Source organism: Salminus brasiliensis, chromosome 2 (genome assembly GCF_030463535.1).
Source record: "Salminus brasiliensis chromosome 2, fSalBra1.hap2, whole genome shotgun sequence".
NCBI lineage: Eukaryota > Metazoa > Chordata > Actinopteri > Characiformes > Bryconidae > Salminus > Salminus brasiliensis.
In genome coordinates, this window is record NC_132879.1 from 39,844,627 (window position 1) to 39,866,204 (window position 21,578).

At 38.8% G+C, this 21,578-nt stretch overlaps 1 protein-coding gene across 1 annotated transcript in view; it reads right to left on the reverse strand.

The window, feature by feature from the left end:
- Nucleotides 1–15,304: 15,304 nt before the first annotated feature.
- Nucleotides 15,305–21,578, reverse strand: part of rerg (RAS-like, estrogen-regulated, growth inhibitor) — a 55,619-nt gene continuing 49,345 nt past the window's right edge. The window contains exons 4-5 of the mRNA XM_072672661.1: nucleotides 18,740–18,813; nucleotides 15,305–16,757 (exon numbers count right to left, since the gene is read on the reverse strand). Coding sequence (XP_072528762.1) covers nucleotides 16,338–16,757; nucleotides 18,740–18,813 — 494 coding nt within the window. The 3' untranslated portion in view covers nucleotides 15,305–16,337. The remainder of the gene's footprint in view (nucleotides 16,758–18,739; nucleotides 18,814–21,578) is intronic.

Genomic DNA, 21,578 nt, shown 5'->3' on the forward strand with positions numbered 1-21,578 from the left:
GCTTAGCATTGTGCATGGTGATCTTGCCCTAATGTGTCAATCTCAATCTCAGAGCATCCCATTCTACTGGCAATACTTTTTGTATGGAGATTACACAAACTGTTTGTGTAGCTTAACTGGGCCAGCACTGAGTGCACCTTAAAGTTCCTGAATTGCTAATTACAATGAGTAATCTGGATACGTTTGTTTGATTTTTTATTTTTTTTTTGGCAAATGTAAGACAAGCCTGGGTTCTTTTGTGACCACCTGAACAAAAATGTTGGTAGGCTGGCCACTCAAGGAAAAGTTCACCACTCTTCCAAGTTTTCTCCGTTTGTATATTATGGCTCTTACTGTGGTTCACTAAAGTCCCAGAGCCTTCAATGGCTATGTAATCCTTTTCAGAGTGATAGGTTTCAATGACTTTGTTTCACACCTGTATTTGAACCTTCGAGCCTGCTTCACACTGTCAGGTTCTATTTAGGTGATGTTTAGATTCAACAGGTCTGACAGGATTCATGTTAACATGTAGGTGATATACGTTTTGAATAAATATTTATCTTCAAAAAATGGTATTATTTTAAAAGCTGCATCGTGTTTGCTTGTGATGTCTTTATTTTATATTAAAATTAATTATAAAATAGTAAAAGAAAAGAATGAAAAAGAAGAAAATAAGAGAAACACTTTCGCAGAACTGTAGTTTGTATAATAATGTAACAGACACCATATGGTTATTTAGAAACCATCTGGTGTACCTGCAAAGTCCACTAACAGTATTTGTCTCTTTAATAACCTTTAAGATTGTCCATCATCCAGACAAAAGTTTAGCCATTTACCTCTTACTTCTGAGGTCAGGAATAGTCAGTCAAGTAAGTGTGTACTTAATGACTTACACTTTACCCTATACTCCAGATGTTTTGAACTTCACATTTAATTATTTTAGCTACAGATAGTTTTAGATGCCTGTGCTGCTGATGATTATGAAGATTTAAGAAAAATTGTCAATCTCTAAGTGAACACTAGAGGGCAGCACCATCCTAGTTAACAAACTACAAAGTGTGTTTGGCAATGCTTCACCTAAAGGCGCCTCAGTAAACAACAAATATGCCATTGACTTCAAGCCACCAAATAAAACAAATCAGACAAGAATATTAGTGACATGACAAATGACACTAGTCCTTTATTTATTGAGGAAAATTATTTTATCTATGAGTGGCAAACGTACAGTGGGGGAAAAAAGTATTTGGTCACCTACAAACAAGCAAGATTTCTGGCTGTCACAGACCGCTAACTTCTTCTTTAAGAGGCTTCTCTGTCCTCCACTCATTACCTGTATTAATGGCACCTGTTTGAACTCGTTAACAGTATAAAAGACACCTGCCCACAACCTCAAACAGTCACACTCCAAACTTCACTATGGTGAAGACCAAAGAGCTGTCGAAAGACACCAGAAACAAAATTGTAGACCTGCACCAGTCTGGGAAGACTGAATCTGCAATAGGCAAGCAGCTTGGTGTGAAGAAATCTACTGTGGGAGCAATAATCAGAAAATGGAAGACCTACAAGACCACTGCTAATCTCCCTCGATCAGGGGCTCCACACAAGATCTCAGCCTGTGGGGTCAAAATTATCACAAGAACAGTGAGCAAAAATCCCAGAACCACACGGGGTGACCTAGTGAATGACCTGCAGAAAGCTGGGACCAACGTTACAAAGGCTACCGTCAGTAACACACTACGCCGCCAGGGACTCAGAACTTGCAGTGCCAGACGTGTTCCCCTGCTTAAGCCAGTACATATTTGGGCACGTCTGAAGTTTGCTAGAGAGCATTTGGATGTTCCGGAAGAGTATTGGGAGAATGTCTTATGGTCAGATGAATCCAAAGTAGAACTGTTTGGTAAGAAGTAAATAGTGATGCTTTTCGGCTGCAGGTGCATACCTTTACCTGCATACTTTTTTTTTTCGCCAATTACTCAACCCATACATGTTCTCCCCCTTTAACATGCAATGCTCTAGACACTGGGAGGGTGAAAATCGACACACCTTCATGTGCTGTTAGTCATCGCTTCTGACCTGCAGCGTCCCCAGTCACTTGGAGGACAGTACTGTGTTTCCGACTCTTTAGCATCAGCCAGCAAACATCAGTGCTGGCCAGCATTGCACTGGAGTGATATGTGTTTGACAACCATGATTTAATGCTGTCATGTCTTCTTACATTATTTCTTTTTTTTCTGTTTTTTACTAATTACTAATTATGTAAAGCTGCTTTGTGACAACAGTAGTTGTAAAACGCGCTATACAAATACATTTGACTTGACTTGAATTTAAGGTGTTTACATATAGGCTTCAGTCTCTGTACTTGGGGCTTATGTATGAACTGAACAAGACTCCACCTTGTTTATTCAGACACTTTGTCACTGGTCCCAATTACTGTGTTATTTGTTTGGGGACCCTGATTACGATTGGTCATAATAATCACCTACTTAGTTCTGACACCCTTCCCTGACGGTTATTGGTTGTAATTACCATGTTGGTCCATAGACCTTGCCCTGACTGTGACTGGTCCTAATGATAACCCCATTTGTTCTGAGACTGACTGCGATGGGTCCTTATACCGTTCCATTGTTTTTCTGAAATCTCCCTTTGATTGGGTTTTGTTCTAACGACCACCTAACACTTTATTTGTACCAAGTCACACCCCAGAATGCAAATGACTCTAATTTCCATCTCTTTTGTTCTGAAACTTTCTGACTTTGGTTCTAATCATAACCTAGTTTGTTCTAAAACCTTCTCCAGACTGTGACTGCTCCTTATGAATGAATGCAACAACAGAAGTTGTGACATCTACCAAGAATAATATAATTTTGTTTATAGTTGTTTATAGACTTTAACACCAGACCACAAGGCTACAGTTGAAACCAGAAGTTTACATACACTACATAAAAAGACACTTATGCATTTTTTCTCCCTGTCTGACATGAATTTAGAATAAACCTTTCCCATTTTGGATCAATTAGCATACATGAAACGTAAAAAGGCAGATTAATGTTTGCAAACGCACACAGAGACAAAGACCTTAATTTTCGGAGACATGTTCTGTGGTCTGATGAAATTAATGACCATTGTTACATTTGAAGGAAAAAGGAGGACGCTTGCAAGCCTGAGAACACCATCCCAACTGTGAAACAAGGGGGTAGCAGCATCATGTTGTTGGGTTGTTTTGCTGCAGGAGGGACTGGTGCACTTAATAAAATTGATGGTATCATAAGGAAAGAACATTATGTGTAAATACTATAGCAACACCTCAAGACACCAGCCAGGAAGTTAAAGCTTGGGTGCAAATGGGTCTTCCAAATTGACAATGACCATCACAAAGCCCTGATCACAATCCTATTGAAAATGTATGGGCAAAGCTGAAAAGGCATGTGCGAGCAAGGTGGCCTACAAACATGGCTCAGTTACACCAGTTCTGTCAGGAGGAGTTTTCCTGCCATCTATTGTGAGAAGCTTGTAGAAGGATTTCCAAAAGGTTTGACCCAAGTCATACAGTTTAAGGGCAATGGTACCAAATACTAAAGAAATATATTTAAACTTTTGACTTTGAAGAAAGTAATAAAAATTGTCTCATTATTCTGGCATTTAGCAAATAGAAATAATTTTGGTAATCCTAATTGACCAAAAAACGGAAAAGTTTATTGTAAATTCATGTCAGACAGTGAGGAAAAAATGCATACATGTATTTTTATATAGTGTATGCAAACTTCTGTTTTTAACTGTACATTCACACAGCAGGAAAAGTGACCCAAATCCAATCAACAATCCACTTGTTTTTCAGTTTTCCTTTTAATGTGACCTATATTTGGCATTTGAACTGTTCACGCTCCAAAACCAAAAGAGTAATGCTTCACGTAAGGTTTTGGTTTCAGCAGCAGCAGCATTATTACAGCAGCTATCCAGGTTTTGGAATAGATGTACTGAATTTCCCAATATTAGCCTTTTTTTTTTTTTTTTACCACAAATGAATTGGCCTAAATTGGATCTGGAAATATCAGATATGGTGTGTTTTTGCTGTTCACACAGCCACACTGATAACAGATCAGTGTCACATATGACCGGATTTGGGCCACTTTGACATGCTGTGTATATAGCCATAGGCATAGTCTTCATACTCAGCAGTCAATATTTAAAAGAACTTTAAAATTGAAGCTCTGCTCTATTAAATTACAAGAACATTTCACATAAAGTGTTTTTTTTTTCTCACTTTTTGCACTTATTTACAGAAGCAATGATTGTGAATCTGATTTAGTTGAATTCAGTTCAGTCCTAACCAGAGTACGCAGCTCACTGTGGATTGGATACCTGGAGCTTTTTCAAATTTAAAAATATCTTCACTTTTTCATTCATACACTCTCCAAGAAATGTACACACGTCATTTGCATCCTTGTTCCACTTTAAAAAAAGGTGCTCCGGTTGCCTATGCATGTGTTGACTAGGTTAGTGTGTTCCCTCATTAGCAAATTCTGTGTACCATAAAGAAAGAACAGGAAAAAGGCTCAGCACCTCCTTAAGTTGAAAACAAGGAAAGACCTTGGTTACCATGGCAACTGCAATGGCTCAGCAAATGCAAAGGAGTGTGTAGACTCTGTGAGGATAGAAGAGTCACCAAAATACCCTGCACTTGCAGTTGCCAACTAAAATGGATTGTAAGTTATGTCCAGATCCATGTGAACTCTGGTCTCTATAGACCAGTGACTGGAACTATTTTTCACACACTGTCTCACACTTTTTTTGTGATTAATAAACAGATGTACCCAATATAGAAGTTAGCTGGCTAGCCAACAGCTCTTAATCCCTGGAAGTAAGTGTTCGTTGTAGACTACAATTGGTTTTGAATCTGATGAGGGCTGCTACAGAAAGCCAGAAATTGGTGTGAAGCAAAGTAGTTGTGCTGCCACGTTCTGGATAATTTGCAATGGCCTGATAGTACACCAGGAGAGAGTTCTAGTTTTTAAATCTAAGGTGTTATGTATCTGGGTAGCCTAAAGAGCAATGGTCAATTTATTTGAATGTTGTAGAGGAAAACCCATTCAAAAATGTGGGGGAGATTCACAAAGAGTGGACTGCAGCTGGAGTCTTCAAAAACCACCATGCACAGACATATGTAAGACATGGGTTTCAGCTGTCGCATTCCTTGTGTCAAGCCACTCTTGAACAAGAGACAGCATCAGAAGCGTCTCGCCTGGCCTAAAGACAAAAAGGACTGGACTGCTGCTGAGTGGTCCAAAGTTATGTTCTCTGATGAAACTAAATTTTGCCTTTGGAAATCAAGGTCCCAAAGTCTGGAGGAAGAGAGGAGATGCAAAGAATCCACGTTGCTTGAGGTCCAGTGTAAAGTTTCCAGAGTCAGTGATGGTTTGGGGTGCCATGTCATCTGCTGGTGTTGGTCCACAGTGTTTTCTGAGGTCCAAGGTCAATGCAGCCGTCTACCAGGAAGTTTTAGAGCACTTCATGCTTCCTGCTGCTGACCAACTTAATGGAGATGCAGATTTCATTTTCCAACAGGACGTGGCACCTGCACACAGTGCCAAAGCTACTCATAACACCTGAGCAGTCCCACAGACTGATGGACTCCATGCCACGCTGCAGTAATCCAGGCTAAAGGAGCCCAAACTAAGTATTGAGTGCTGTACATGCTCATACTTTTCATTTGGCCAACATTTCTAAAAATTCTTTTTTTTGTATTGGTCTTAAGTAATATTCAAATTTTCTGAGATACTGAATTTGGGGTCAGTTCTAACCATTAAAAGTAAAAGAAATAAACACTTAAAATATATCAGTATATCAGTATAATGAATGAATGTATGAATATAATATACAAGTTTCACTTTTAGAATGGAATTATTGAAATAAATCAACTTTTTCATGATATTCTAATCTTATGACCAGCACCTGTGTGTGTGTATATATATATATATATATATATATATATATATATATTATTTTTTTTAATGTTATTTAAGCTACAGTATTGTTTCCAAGCTGTTGCTGCCAGAAAAAGAAGTGAGGCTTCCCAACCTCCTAAATCCCAGTTCAACGTCCGACTGCATCTAATGTCAGTTTCTTGACTTGCAAAAAAGAATGTGTGACTTGTACAAAATGCTGTACTCACAGGCCAGTGGGACAGTTTTCTATTCACCTTTCCAGACTTTCAAAATGTTGAGTGCAGCAGGGAGAATTTCTGCTCTCAGCCTGTGAGTCCTCCAGTCAGTAAAATATCCTCTGCCCTCTGCATTGGATTCAATTCCAATGTATTTATGTAGCGATTTTTACAACAAATGTTGTCACAAAGCAGCTTTACAGAGATCTGGTTCCAAGCCTCTTTTCAACAAGCTAGTGGCAACAGTATCAAGGAAAAACTCTCTCAGAAGAACACTGGTTGCTCTTTCCATCATAGTAAGGAGGAAAAATAACTCAATATACAGTTGTGATCAGAAGTTTCCATACACTTATTATGGACATGAATGTCATGGCAATATTGGGCTTTAAGATATTTATTTGACCAGTTGCTTTATTCTGGGGCAGAAAGAGTGCACAACATACATCTTTATTAAAAAAAAAACCTCTCTGCCTCTCTTATCCATCTTCTTATCCACTTCTTCCTGGTCAGGGTCCAGAGCCTACCTGGGTTCAAGACAGGAATACCCCCTGAACAAAGCACCATTCACATACTCACACCTAGGCACATGGACAATTCACCCAAAATATATATTTTTATGGAGCTGGAAAGAAACTGGAATACAGGGTGGAAACCCATACAGACACAGAGAAAACACACCATATTCCTCACAGAAAGTAGACTGGAGCAGGAATTGAACCCACAAATCTCTTGGAGCCATTTGTAAGCAATTGCAGATTGCAAGATCATCATTCAAAGAAACAATACACAAATCTGCCAAACTAGTATACCTTGGGGTATACAAGATGATAGGTCTGAAATATATAATATTAAGTCGTCTGCATATGGAGATACTCTGTATTCTGGTTATTGTTTTGAGAAAAATTAATAAGGGTTGGATTGGCACTGCAAGTAAACTTAAGCAATTTTACCACATTTAGAAAACTTGTGCATCGAATTCTTGTGAAAGATGTGTGCTGTACCCTCATTCTGCCCACCAGAAAATAACAGTTTTGTAAGTATGGTAAAAAACTTTTAGATAAATTCTCCTCAATCCTCCTTTAACCTACATCAGGGGGAGTTTACAAAACAACTAAATTAAATAAATAACTTAAATAACTTTACTTCATAACTTCCTTCCATGTCATTGGCTATGAAGTGAGCAAATTTAACCATTGGTGTCGTATGGATTAAAATACATTAATTAAATATGTCTACTTCTAATGGTGGTGCACAACATTTACATATTATTTTGTAACATCAAGTACTAAATAAACATCATCATTTTCATTATAAAAACACTTTCTCTGAAATTGTCATGCTGCCATCTTGTGCCCAAAAATAATATTTTTTTTGTTCCTTTTTAACCTAAATTAGGGGGTGTTTACAAAGCAGGGTTTCTCAGATAAGTTCAACACCCTTCCTGCAGACACTCTGAAGCCACTTAGACTGTTGTGCCGCCAGAGTTAAAAAGAGTTAGCTAGTAAATTCAATGAACAAATCTCAGATGTAAACTTATTTAATGACACTGTATGTAAGCATACATTTATACACCGGAGACCTGGTCTTTAACTGTGTTTAGCATTCATTTTAAAGAGTGTGGCATGAGAGCTTCCCACTGGTGCCAGCAACTGTATGTGTAGGATTATGAGATGAAATACATTGAACAATCATTGCTACATAGCTTGTCTTATTTTATCTTATTCTCCTTAATCACGTGCCAGTAATAGAGGCTACTTACTGTGGAAGGAGCAGAAGGTCACTCAACAATTATGGTGAGCATGAAACATGAGGTTTGAAGTCCAAACATATAAATAACTTACAGTTAATTAAAAACATACAGTAAGTAACATGAGTGAGAAGTTAAAGAAATAAACTTTTTCAGACAGATCTTTAAAGTTAGTTACACATTTAATCAAACCCAGAGAGAATGGCTCACTCTTGACTCTAAATCTAGTTTCAGAACTAAAAAATGAAAAAGATGTGTTAAGATTATACCTTACTATTACACACACACACATATTAGTATATGACTTTGCACATTTTAATAAAAATTAATATGTTATAGTTATTTTTTTTTTCATTTGGAAGAGTTAGAAAGAAATGGAGTAATTTAAAGATTTTCCCATTTTTGCATAAACAAGCTAAGTTTTAAAAAGATCAAGATTTAAGGTCAGGTTTCTTTTCAGTATGTCGCTTTAGATAATATGCATAGACGTTGATTAAGTAGCAGTACTGCCCTACTCTGGACTGAACTGCTAAACAGTATGTCTGTAGAATAGTCAGTTTTAGCTGCATTTGGGAGACAGTGTCAAAGAGCCCCTAATATTTGAACTGTTTAGCATTATCCCACTGTTGTAAAATAATTCTAGAAGCTAATTCTGTCTGAAATTATTGCTTAGCAGACATTTTCATGGGACCACTTATGATGTTTGTGTGAGTTTACATGACTATTTTCCATCTTCTTTTTATCTGTTTAGGCTGGCTCACTAAAAATGTAACAATGTAGGTCTATGTCTTTGTTGATGATTGATGTTTGTCTTTCACTTTATCAATGATGTATATACACAATCTTGCCTACAAAAAGTATCCTACAGACCAAAACCACAAACAAGCAGTGATGCAGAAGTGGAATCTAAGAAACATTGTGAATTTAAAATGCAACCTTTACAGCTTGATTAGAACTCCATATGAAAATGCTTCACAGCTGCTCTCTGTTGAAAGTCTAGAAAGGTGAACTTTAGACAGCAGGGGTTCAATCTGCCACCTGAGGCAGCACAGAGAGAGAGAGAAACCCCCACTGAGTTAGTGCATTAATAAAGAGGAGATCTCAATGCCTTTGTAACCCAATGCGTTCATACAGGTCCAGACTCTCCTGAGGGCAAACACAGTGAGAGTAGAGCAGAGGTGGACAGGGGCACCCTAGCCACCCTCTGGTTTGAGCTCCAGCTGTGCCGTGTGTGGTCCATCACTGAGGTTGTAAACGTCCTCATCTTAGCAGATAGAAACGATGAGACTGTCTCAATTTTCCCCTGATGTGACCTACTTCCCGGTTGTGTAATAAGTTTCTTTGTGAGTTCTTTTCAAGTCAAACTGCATGGAACAGAACTCACTGGACTAGACACAGTTCAGGTTCTTCAATGTAATAAACCTGGGGGACAAACATCAGCAGGGCCCCCGCTCAGCACAGCAGTGTTGGGATGAAGCTGAGGTTGCCTTCTTTTTAGAATTGCACCTTAAATTGGACAGCAGCTACATTCTATAGTCTAAACGGGTGCCAGAACATAACTGTCGCACCAATTAGGGTGGAACAGAAATTTGAATAGGAACCAGCAATTGAGAAGCCAATTTAGCCTGGGCATGTTTGGCATGTCTGTTATGGCCACTTATATCTTACATACATTTTTGTATATTCTAGAAAGTTCAAGCAGTGTTGCAGGGCATGTGGACTACATACTCATTATTTTCCAAGATTGATTAAGTGGCTGTTAGAAACCTAGGGAGCTCTCAATCTATAGGAAAAGTGTGATGGAGGGATGGACGTCCACACAGCTTGCTGATTTCCATATTTAAACACACAAAATGCTGGGCTTCATAAATCATAAGTCTGTGCTGCACTCAAATGTGGGTTTGGGAGGTAACTAATGAATACTGACTCACCATACAGCAGGCGGTCTCACTTCTTCTCACTTCTACATTCTACGTTCAAAAAGTTCAGCTTAAATAAAGGTGCTTAAAAAAAACGACTTTTTGTTTTGTTTGATTGACTGATGGATGCTTTTGCTAAGATTTCCAAATCAAACTGTAAGAAAGAGACAGCATAGCCAGAGACAAACTATGCACCTTAAATGCCCCTGGCAGCTAGCGCCCACAGCGGTCCCAATTTCCTCAATGAGATTTGTCATCTACTAAAACCAACAAATCTCTTTCTAACAGTCCTCAAAAATACTACAAACAATGACTAATGTGGATTGTTTGGTATAGGAACCAGATCTGCTCAGGCAGCATTCTTAAAGTCAGTTTCAATATAAAAAACGATTCAAGTGTAGTTAGCCAAGAGTTAGCTGTATTTTTAGTGTCAGAACTGAAATAGTATCAGAAATGGACAAAAATATGAAGGAAGTTCAGATTTTGATATCAGCTACTACTATGTCTATGTGTTTTTGACTATGAGCATAGTTTATAACTTATGTTGTATAGTTTTTGTATGCATGTCTTAAACATTGTGCAAAGTAAGAATTTCATTGTACAATCAGTGTAACTGCCTGAATCTACTGTTTTTGCAATGCAACACACCAGGTGTCTAATTTTATAGATAACAGTGTGTCATATACAGCGCTAAGACATGACGGAATACAAGTTTTGGGAAAAGGTATTCAGAATTCAGTATTTCAGTACTCTATATTTCATTTAACAAAACTGCAGTATTCAGACATTCAGTTGCATTTAAGTGAATACTCTAAAAATGGTTTGTGCAATCAAACTAAAAGTACTATAAATACTTAGTGGTAACAATCATTTGAGCTTATATAGTAATGTAATGTAGTTTTCTCTTTTTTTTACTGTATTTTAGAGAAACATATCCACTTGAAACAAATGAAACAAAATAGACAAATTAGACAAAATGTTATTTACTTTAAAGGTAAATAAAAACAGCTTAAAATGTACATTACGAGGTGAATAATAAAGACAGGTAGCTAGAAACCGTGTGTAAATTAAATAAGTAAGTAAGTAAAAATCAATGACAATGATTTTTAATATTCCGCCTGCACTACTTTTTCAGAAGTAGAACCACAGGAGCAAGTCTGGTTAAAAGTACTTGATAACTCTGATGTTTGAAACATAGGTTAGCTGTAAATGATGGGCTATAAGCTTTAATTAAATTAGCTTCAAAGTCCCAGTGCAAAAATACAGAAGCAAACTCCAGACAACAACAAACTTGTCAAAAAATGTCTCAGCTGATCAAGTACATTTGAGAAAATATAGATTTTGCACCAAATAGATTTTGCAAAAATCAAATGAAATGATCACTTATCATTATTTCACTCATTATTTCAATCCCTATATGGACACCAAAATGTATTCACCAAAAGTGAAAACATGCACCTACTTCCCTGTGAGCTTGTGTTGCTACGTGACTATATATAACCTGCGACAGCAGCCTGGTCCCAGCTGTGCACTGTTGGTTAGAGTTAGAGAGGAACTCAGAAGGGAACTGTGGTCTCCTATAGCTGCTATTCTCAGAGATGCAGTAGTAATTATCCTCCCATCACTTCTGGGCACGCCTAGTCCCCACCCAAACCAAACAGAGACTAAAAGCAGCATATGCTGTACTCTGTCAGCACTGACTTTGGCCCAAAAGTCTTCTGTAAGGCTACCATCCCTTGGTCTGATATGGATTTTAACATTTGGCTGTGAAATCTGCTGTGCATGAATGAATGCATTGCATTAGTTTCACTGCAGCACTTTCAGACCTTAGAACAGTTCTAAGACTTGCTATGGTGTATGGTTGGGGTGGGAAATCTTTTTAAGATTTGCCCTATTTGCCCATTGGGGCATTTTGTATATGTTGTGCATTGTTAAAGAATCCAACTAGAGAACAACTGTTGAAGTGATGAATGGATATTGAAATCACATATCCTACGTGAGTGTGATCAGATGTTTTTTGCACATATTCTACACTTGATCAAAGGTTTTGTCAGTAGTAGGGTTTGGCAGTATCCACTTTTTTCATCTCTCTTTCATCTTAAACTATTACCATGGTATATGGTATTACCGGGGCAGGGGAAGTAAGTTGCGCAAGTATCACAAACAGTTCTACCGTGTTATTTTAGAACTAAGTTCAGTTTGCTCACAGGGTGAAAAACTAAATGGACAAGCTCAATTTAAGATTTGTCATTCAATAAGTGGTAAATCGTCAGACTGACAACTGCAACTGTTAAACTGCTCTGAACCAGGAGGGAAAATGTTAATGGTTAGCATTAGCTCAGTAGCAGGATAACAGTCAACTCACCACAGAACTAATTTAAGTCTGGCTGACTGACTGACTGACTGAAATGCCCACTTAATAACGTTTAGAATAGACTAGAATGACTCAGGTCGAGCAAATACTCAGAAAGCTGAAATGAAAGTTTTCTCGGTGGTTTTGGATCTGTAGCTCACTCGCTAAGCTAGCCTTTGCTGAGCTACCTCGGCTACAGAGACACTGAGCATCAGGTAGCTCAGTTCAGCTGCTGCTGACTAACTGCTGAGCTACCGACACAAGTGATGAGAAAATATCTTGTGTCTGAGAGCAACTGGTGTTGGGAATAACAGAAAGGTAAGGTGAGGTGTGTTTGGACAGCTACTATCACTATCTAGATTTGTCTAGCTAGATAGGTTAGCCAGCACACTAACCACCACAGCACAGCCCGTGTTCCACTGAGGCTCAAATCACACACGTTTAGAGGATAAAGCAGCATACCTACATGCAGAGTCGAGGGAATGCTTTGCTTTCAGACACATTTGGTTAGCTTGTCCTAACAAACTCATTGCATCGTTAACTCACAACTACGATGAGCTTGTTTTCCCAGAGTGTGACGTCACTACTCAGTGAGCTCCCAAAGTGCCTCCCACCCTGCAGCTCTTTTAAATGCACATGGGGGAATAAGTTTATTTAGCAGTGAACTAGAAAGACACAGAACAGAAATTTGACACATTGTGACAACCTGTCACATTACATTTAGAGCTATTCCTACTCCGGCCACTGGATGGCAGTAGCGATTTAACAAGCCAAAAAGGGACTCCATTACACTGCATGGGGGCTGAGCTAAAGTTAGCTTCATAGCTCTAGTGTGTTAAACCCTTGTTTGGGGAACGTAACTGTTCTTACACTCATGTAAGTGGAAAACTATTGATCTGTGGAAATGTAGACAAACCTTTGGAAATGCTTTGAGTGCATTCTGAGTGATTATCTGTTTGTATCTTTGCAGAAGGGTTTTTGTTTTCTTCTCTCTTTATTTTTTATTGTTCCTTGGTCCCTTTACCTCTGAGATGGCATAAATCCTTCACAGATGGACAGTTTAACTGTTTGATCCTCACCTGATACTTTCACACTAGCCTTCACGATAGCCAGGTCTCCTCTACCTCAAGGAGACTCAACAGACTGAGACATTTTTAAATATTTTGGAAAGAATGATGTAAATATTGTTTGATATGATTGATTGAATGTATCATTATACCGACCAACCCTAGTCACAGGTCCTGTTTACAGAATTTGTGTGGTTTCATGCAGTCATCATTCATTTGTACATGTTTTTTCACCTTTTTCTTCATTAGTACCATAGACATTAACTTCTGCTTTACACCAGTGCTCTTGGGTTCCATACTGTATATTATATAGTATTATATAGACAGTAGCGGATTAACCAGTACTGTTGCTAATTTTCATTTTAGTGATCATCAAACACATCATAAGTCTTAGGAAAACAAAACTTGTAGTTTCCAAAGGATGCATGAAGATCTTCAGAAGGCAGCAGTGAGTAATAATTTTTTTTACCTTGGTTAAATTCCATCTGTGTCTGATTTCCAGATACTAAATGCTGGGAACTAGAATTTCTATGCATTTTTATAAGAATCTGCCTTCCAGACATAAATTTATTGATCCATCTTCTTATTCGCTTCTTTCTTTTTAGGGTTGCAGTGAGTCCAGAGCCTACCTGGAAACACTGAATGCAAGGTAAGTAAGTATTACTCTCTGAACATGACACTAGTCCATTGCAGGGTGCCACACACACACTGTGTCTCTGTGTGGTAGTTTTAAGTGGCAGTACAGACTTCAGGAGTCTGGTTTCCATCACCAGCACTTAGAAAAATTCTGAGAAAAAATCTGTGAGTTTCTCTAGAACAAAGCATTTCACACCAAACCACTCTGGATAACTTTGTACTTAACCATTTCATTATGCACACATTCTAAAAACAACTGTTGGAATTCTTCTTTATCTCCCCAGGGCACTGGGTCTTTGTATTCTCAAAGCAGTCTCATCTCCTCTACAGACACGCGGCAAGTTAAAAACTGGAATGGAAGAGTTCATTTAATTAGCACGTTCTAGATTTCAGCCATGTCTTTGAGTATATTGGACTATTGTTACACCTGCCAGATCAATGTCTCATCTCCTCAGAACTCTTGGAGTATAATGGACAGTGCTCTGATATGGATGGGCAGCCGACCATGAAGCTGTGCCTTTGAACTGCTGGCTTCTTCAGAAACACTGACTAAAATGTTATGTTGGTTATGGATCACAACACACACAAGAATTTGTGCAGATATAAAGAACAGGCAGAGAAAAATGAAAGCAGACAGTTCTTTTCTTTCCATAACATTTATATATATCTCTATATCTAACGTTCTTGTTACAAGTGCACAGTAAGAGGGACAGGGTGCTCTGTCTTCTCAGACTGATCATTATATTACAATATGGGAATCATTTCTTACAGAAATCTTTGCCTGAAACACACGTTAAATGTTAATGTGGCTGATGCCACCTTTGGGGGCCGTTCACATTGGATTGATTTTTGGGGACAGGCACACTTATTAAGCGCATCAGGCACCCAAAGTTTTATGTGTTCTGCGGTCAAGGAGTTAAAATCATGAGCATTTTGTTCTGTACTGACCAATCAGATCACTGGTATGGTGGGCCTTTGGTGACTGCTGTAATGGGGGAGAGACTAGTGGTTGCAGTCGTTTATGGATCGAAACCATGACTATTGCAGAGCAGTGTTCATAAGGCTTGAAGACACTTAGTACTTTTATGACCAATAATGTTATATAATATTTATAATTATATATCATTTTATAGCATCAAACGTCATTAAACACTTGCTTTTTGTGATGCTTCAGTGATGCTTTTTGGAGGAACCCTTTATAAGTATTTACTGTTTGTAGGTTTTTATGAAAAACTTGCGTAGGTGTCATGCAGCACTTTTGTTAGTGTTCGGATGTTTTTGCTATCAGCATCACATCTGTAGTACAACTGAAACTGAACATCTTGATAGCACAGCTGACTAACAGTTATGACGCTACCGTTGCTTAGCAACAGGGAGACAAGCAGCCAAAAACAGCCTTTGGGGGGAAAAAAACAGCAGTGTGAATCCCCAAGAAACAAAACAGTATGGTGCAGATTTTTTTTTACTGTCTTAAAACAAGGGCTGTGAACCCTCCACACACCCAACCCACCAATCAATGACATGTAATGTACAATTCATTTAAAGATTAAGTCATTCACTTCAGATAGTAAGGCAGCAAAACACTTATTCGGTTTTAAAGGTATTTTCATCTTTTGATTGAGGGATGACCAGTGACAGTCAGAGGAACAATACAGCTGGGTAAACAATGCTGGTTGTAACATACAAAGCTGTGTAAAAACAGCCTTCACCTCCAGGCATATCTCTCCAACTTTTTTTGGTTCCACTGAAGAACTCTCCCTCATCGCACTATTTGAGATAGAATCTTCAGCAGCTCTGGAATGAGGAGACATTCCAAAACTTGGAGGACGGGTGCAGAGGCTTGCACTGTTTGATGTGAAAAATGGCACGTTGTGGACTTCATTATGAGGGTGGATGATGGTTTATTTGACAACCGGTGTCTCTGCTCTGAAAGATCTCTCCTGGGTCAACGTTAGTCGAGCACTGAATGAAATCTGCAGGCCGAGTAGTGATCTGCGAGGCTGATAACTCTGTTGATGTTTCAGTGAATCCTTCATTACAGCCCAGAGAACAAATAGACATGGCAAGGCCTTGGAGCTTAGGAAAACATTCTTCTACAAAACAAGCTATGGCACAGGTACAATTAAACATACTGTCTGTCATTTCTTTTGCACTTTACTATGGACCATGGTATACAGACAGCACATTGTGTAGCATATGCGACTCATCTTTTTGAGTTTTCTCCAACTTTCTCAACAGACAGAAATCGCAGCTAAAAGATCATAATCTTTTCTATCTGTCCAGGAAAAGCAGACCTATTACTTTTCGGTCCTTCCAGAGTGATTCTGATTCTTGGCCTAAGCAATCGAACACAGAGCAATCTCTTGCCTCCTATCAACCTTGTCTTTGTCTACCCCTCACTCTAGGCACCCTTGCCTTTTGTTACTACCTTCTCATCCTCTCTGTCCTCATTGCTCTCTCACAGTCTCCTAAAACCTCCCTAGCTGCTGATCTTGGTCAGCATCTTGTTGATAGCCTGCTTGACGTGGGTGGTGGAGCTGCGCCGGCGGGTCTTGCCCTGCACCGCCCTGCGGCGCCGCACTTCACGACATAGCTCATAGAAAGCCTCTGCCACGCCACCACCCGTGCCTACATGGTCAGCACAGGCCGAGCACTCGTAGAAGGCACAGGCCATATCAGCTGCAAGCCGCTCGCCCTCCTCCGTGGCCACCTGCCGGGCATGCTCCAGGTCCGCCTTGTTGCCCACAAGCACCAGAGGCGCATGCTTGGGCCTCTTGACTTCCTCCAGCAGGCTGCGCAGTGGGGCCACCTCTTCAAAGCTCCCACGGTCGGTGATGTCGTAGACTAAGATGAAGCCATCACCCCAGCGCATGTGACCCTCCTTCTGCAACAGGTCTTCCTGGAGATGGAAGGCACATAGGAGCGTTAGACAGTCAGAGTGAGGGTCATTTAATGAATGTAAGTTTGTGTATGTTGCACATAAAATAGTTAAATAGTGGGCTTAGAACAAACTAACGTCATCACAGGCCAACATGGCTAAAGTTACTGCGCTAAACTTAGCAGTTTGTCCTGTGATTTTGGGTGATTTGGGAGATTTTGTGATACTTTTCATTTGTAGTAATAGTAGAAGTTAACTTGCACAATTTCCCACTAACCCAAATGTAGTGGATCCATTTTCACACACTCCATCAAACTTCTTACACCAACTGTCAAACCTCTCACATACTCCGTCAAAACTGTCAATCACTGTAAAACATATACTCAGTATTAAACACAGTCACACCTCCCACACCCACCATCAAATCTCCCACACCCAGATCATCAAACCTCTCTCACACACACAAAGATTGTCAAACCTTTCTCTCACATACACACACACACTCACACACACAAATCGGCAAACCTCTCTCACACGCACACACAGATTGCCAAACCTCTCACATACACATGAACGTGCACACACAGTCGAACCTTGTGTTAAAGTTTAGATGTGTGAGAGTTAAGTTTGAATTTTCTGAATATGTGGCCTCTCTAGCCAGGTTTACAAATGGTGAGCACTTGGGTGTATGTTCGTTATTCATTCATGTAAGTGGAGTCATGAGACAAAGTTATGGACCCCAGCAGCATGTGGTTTAGCAGCCATGTAAAAATTCAAGTTCCTCTCATTCAGCTGTGTTAGAAGTGCACAGACAGCGAGGTCAGAGTGTGCTGCTGGCTGGCCAAACACTCTGGTTCCAAACAACCGCATGCTGACTGACAAGAAAAGAGATGCTTCTGAAAGCCCAAATATACACACTGTCTTCATTCTCACCAGTTATCTTGTGTTCATGACCGAAGGCATGGCCTTGGCATAACTAGGCAGAGCTCCTGTCAGATATTTTCATCCAGGCAGCTTTACTCTATGTTCTATCCACACTCTTCGTGCCTATAAAAAGCATAACTGTGTACCAGAGTGCTGGCTTTAGCACAAACTTGTCAGGAAGTGCTTCTCCAAAATCATATGCTAAAACAGTGTGGTGCAATGAGAGTCAGATAACTTAAAGTGTTAACACTATAAAAAGTGTGAATGAGATGACACCTGGGCAAATCAGAATAGAGCCGGAAGGACCCCCACTTGCAAGAGGGTCAATAACGCTGTACAAATAAATGTGCTTTTTCAAAACAACAGGACACTCTGGAGCTGATAAACATGAACCTTTTGGCACCATGTCTAATGGCAGGCATGGGCTAGATGGGTATAAAGCCCTCCAGCATTTAGTTGTGGAGCATTGGATCTATATTCTCTGGAGTGATGGTGGATGGTGTGGTGTGTTTTTTTTTTTTTTTGTTTGTTTTTTTTTTTTTTTTTTTAATACCCATGATTTGGGAATGTATTGTCTCAATACTTTTGCCCATGTAGTGTATCTCAAGACGTGCAAGCTGCAAGATGGTCCTCACAGCCCCCCAACGTAAACATTTTTGATATCTGTGGTTCGACATCAAAAGAGCAGTTCATTCAAGAAACCCAAGAAATTCAAGAACTAGAAGCTTTTTGCAAGGAGGAATGAGGAAAAGTCCTCAAACATAAATTGAAAAAAAGTATAGTACAAGCTGTGTTATTTGCCAGGAGAGATGTTAAGTACTGACCATGCAGGGAGCCTTTTGCTTTAGGCACTTTTTCTTTTCTTTTTTTTTGGTTTGAAACTGTAATAACTGGAAAAGGAATTCTTGTTTAGAATATTACATAGATGTTTTATCTTTAACTTCTTGGCCTTTTGGACATCAAGTCCTTTATTCTCACATTTTTTCACTTTTCACAGTAACAGCCATTCTGCCATCAGCCTGCTCTTTTGAATGCCACTGTAGATGTAAAAAGTAACATGGTCACATAGGAGCGTTTACCTGCCCAGCTGTGTCCAGAATCTCCATGCTGACCACCTCATCATCGATGTTGGCTTGATGTCGGTATGTAGACTCTGTAAGAGAAAATACATTACAGTGCATGTAGATATAGAGCAGTGAAAACTAACATAATAGTTACGTGTTCTGTTTTTAGATATGCAACATATCTTTGGCTATTTTTATAAATAACATATAGTGGATTTAGACAGCATTTAGAAGCATTTATTCGTTGCAGACTTGTGTTTGATCGGTGTACAAATCCAGTATTCAGAGCCTTTTTTATGGCACATAAAATTTTGTTTTTTTGTCCAAGGAGTTGTCTGTGGATAGCATAGCTCAGCAAAGATTAAAACAAAGATCTAATGCTTTGGTTGTTCCCAGAACCACTGCTGCACAGGGAGCTTGTTAAGCCTTCCTAAAGCTGTCCGCACAAATTGGGCAATAAGGGTGTTGGTCAAGGCGGTAAGATACAACCCTTCCATCACTCTAAAAGAGTTCCAAACATCCTGTGCAGAGATGGGAGAACCTCAGATTGGGACGACCTTTCAACATGACATGACTACAGTGAACACAGGAGTGTCTTCAGGGATTTCTAAATGTCCTTGAGAGGCCCAGCCAAAGCCCAGGCGTAAACCATCGGACATCTGTGGAGTGACCAGAGGATTGCCATTTTTTCTGATTGTCTACGAGCATCTGCCATTAAAAATGGGATAAACTGAAAGAATTCAGTTACGCAAACACATCCTAGAAGACTTTAATCTGTAATTTATGCCAAAGGAGCTGTTACAAAGTATTGAATAATGAATACAATAATTTTTGGGTTTCCAAATAATTACCAAAACTTACTAAAAACAATTAATTATAGGCAATTATGTGCAGATTGATGGATAAAAATGGCAATGATGTTCATTCAAATAAATCCACAATACAGTAAAATGTGCAACACATTAAAGGGTCTGAACTATTTTTGTGTCAACTGCATATTGTACGGTGTCATAAGCAAGCCTAATTGACATTAGCCATTCAAAACTGTTTGATGCAGATAGGTTCCTTGCAAACACGGCAAATACTGCAACCCAACTTCATACAAAATTCAAACGAACAAAAAATCCTCTTTATTTTGATGGCTAGTTAAAACAACAAGTTTAAAAGAAAAACCAGAGTAATTTAAATGATTTTCCAACTAAAGAGAGCAAATAATCAGTACCACAGATATAATTTAGAAATAAATGTGTAAATACCCCCCCCCCCCAATTTTTTTTTTTTTTTTACAAATGATCAGCTTTAAAATACTATAGTATAATACTATAGTATTTTAAAGCTAATCATTTGTAAATTTACTGTATATATTAGTAGAATTTTGTCGTTACGGCAACATTGAGGTTTTTTTTTTGGTTCACTGGTTCACTATTCCTAATAAAAAAAAAGCCATAAATGTTTTATCAAACATATATTTGATAAAACATATGTGGACATAACACACTAATAAGGATCAAACAAATAAAATACAATTAATAATTTTATTTTTCCTACTACTCTATTACATTAAATTAATACTGTTCATCTGCTGTTTATTGAGAATGACCCATGTGTATGATAATTTAGGCTGGGTATAAGGGGTCTTCTTATGTAGGATAGACATTGCGGTACTATATTGTTGGATTCACTCTAGTACTTGTATTTCAGACAAAACATATCTTAGCTGATTCACTACATTTGGGCAGTTAGACAGTGTTTTTTTTTTCTCCAAACCCATTTGACTACCAATGCACTGTGTCTTTATTAATTCTACTGAATTTGGTCATTTCTATTAGCAAAAACAAAATTCCAGATGACTCATCTCAAGAGTCTCAGAATACCACTGAAATGCATCCAATCTCTCAACACAGGCCAGCTTTTAATCCAAGCCTCATTTTGGTATCTGCTCCCTTCTTTAGCCCAAGCCCACTGCTGGAGATAAATCTGCCCCGAGCCATGCTGGTGAAAAATGGCACTGCTTGCTGTGAGCGACAGATCACTGTTGATCCATAGTGGTGGAATTCTCCTGTGAGAGCAGTCAAAGGCCCGTATGGCTGCTGACCAGCCTATTAATGGTCTTGCGGCTGGCTATGTGTGCTCCAATATGTTTGGCGCCAGACAAACGTCTGAACAAATTTACTGATAGAAGGCTTTCCCATTTTTTTTAATAATATTGAATGTACTGTATCTATATGGAAACAGCATATATGAAATCCCTCTGGCAGAGAGTTAATAATATAATAATAGTAATAATGGTTGCTGGGACTGGCGTCTACATATGGTTGTGGCGTTACCAGGGATCAAACCTGCCATCTCCCAATGATTGGAATTTGGGGTGGGCAAAATGATGATAAGTATCGAAATTGTAATAAATTTTGTTATCGTGACACAAGCGAGCATATTGTCAGTGCAACTGAACATTTCTTTCCAGAGAGTGTTAGTACAGCTGTTTAATTAGATGAAGTGCAGCAGATTTAGAAAATAAATCAATGTGCTCCATATAGGATAGTATTTGAATAGCAATTTGAACAATCTGCTGCTACTAATGCATTTTGTCTGCATGACAAAATACTGTGCTAAATATTGTGTATTGTGATACAGTTGTCTTTAAATATGATATTTTTACCATATCGCCCAAACCTAGATGAAACCAAGCTACAAAAATCACATACAGAGAGCAAAAAGTTTGAAATGATTTACTAGTTAGCATGTAAGGCTAATGCTAACTAGCCAGTTAAACTCTAAATCAATAATATAGTAATATGCCAGAGTTTTTTACATTGTGTGCATGTGTCATGATGAGTTGGACCAATATGAATAC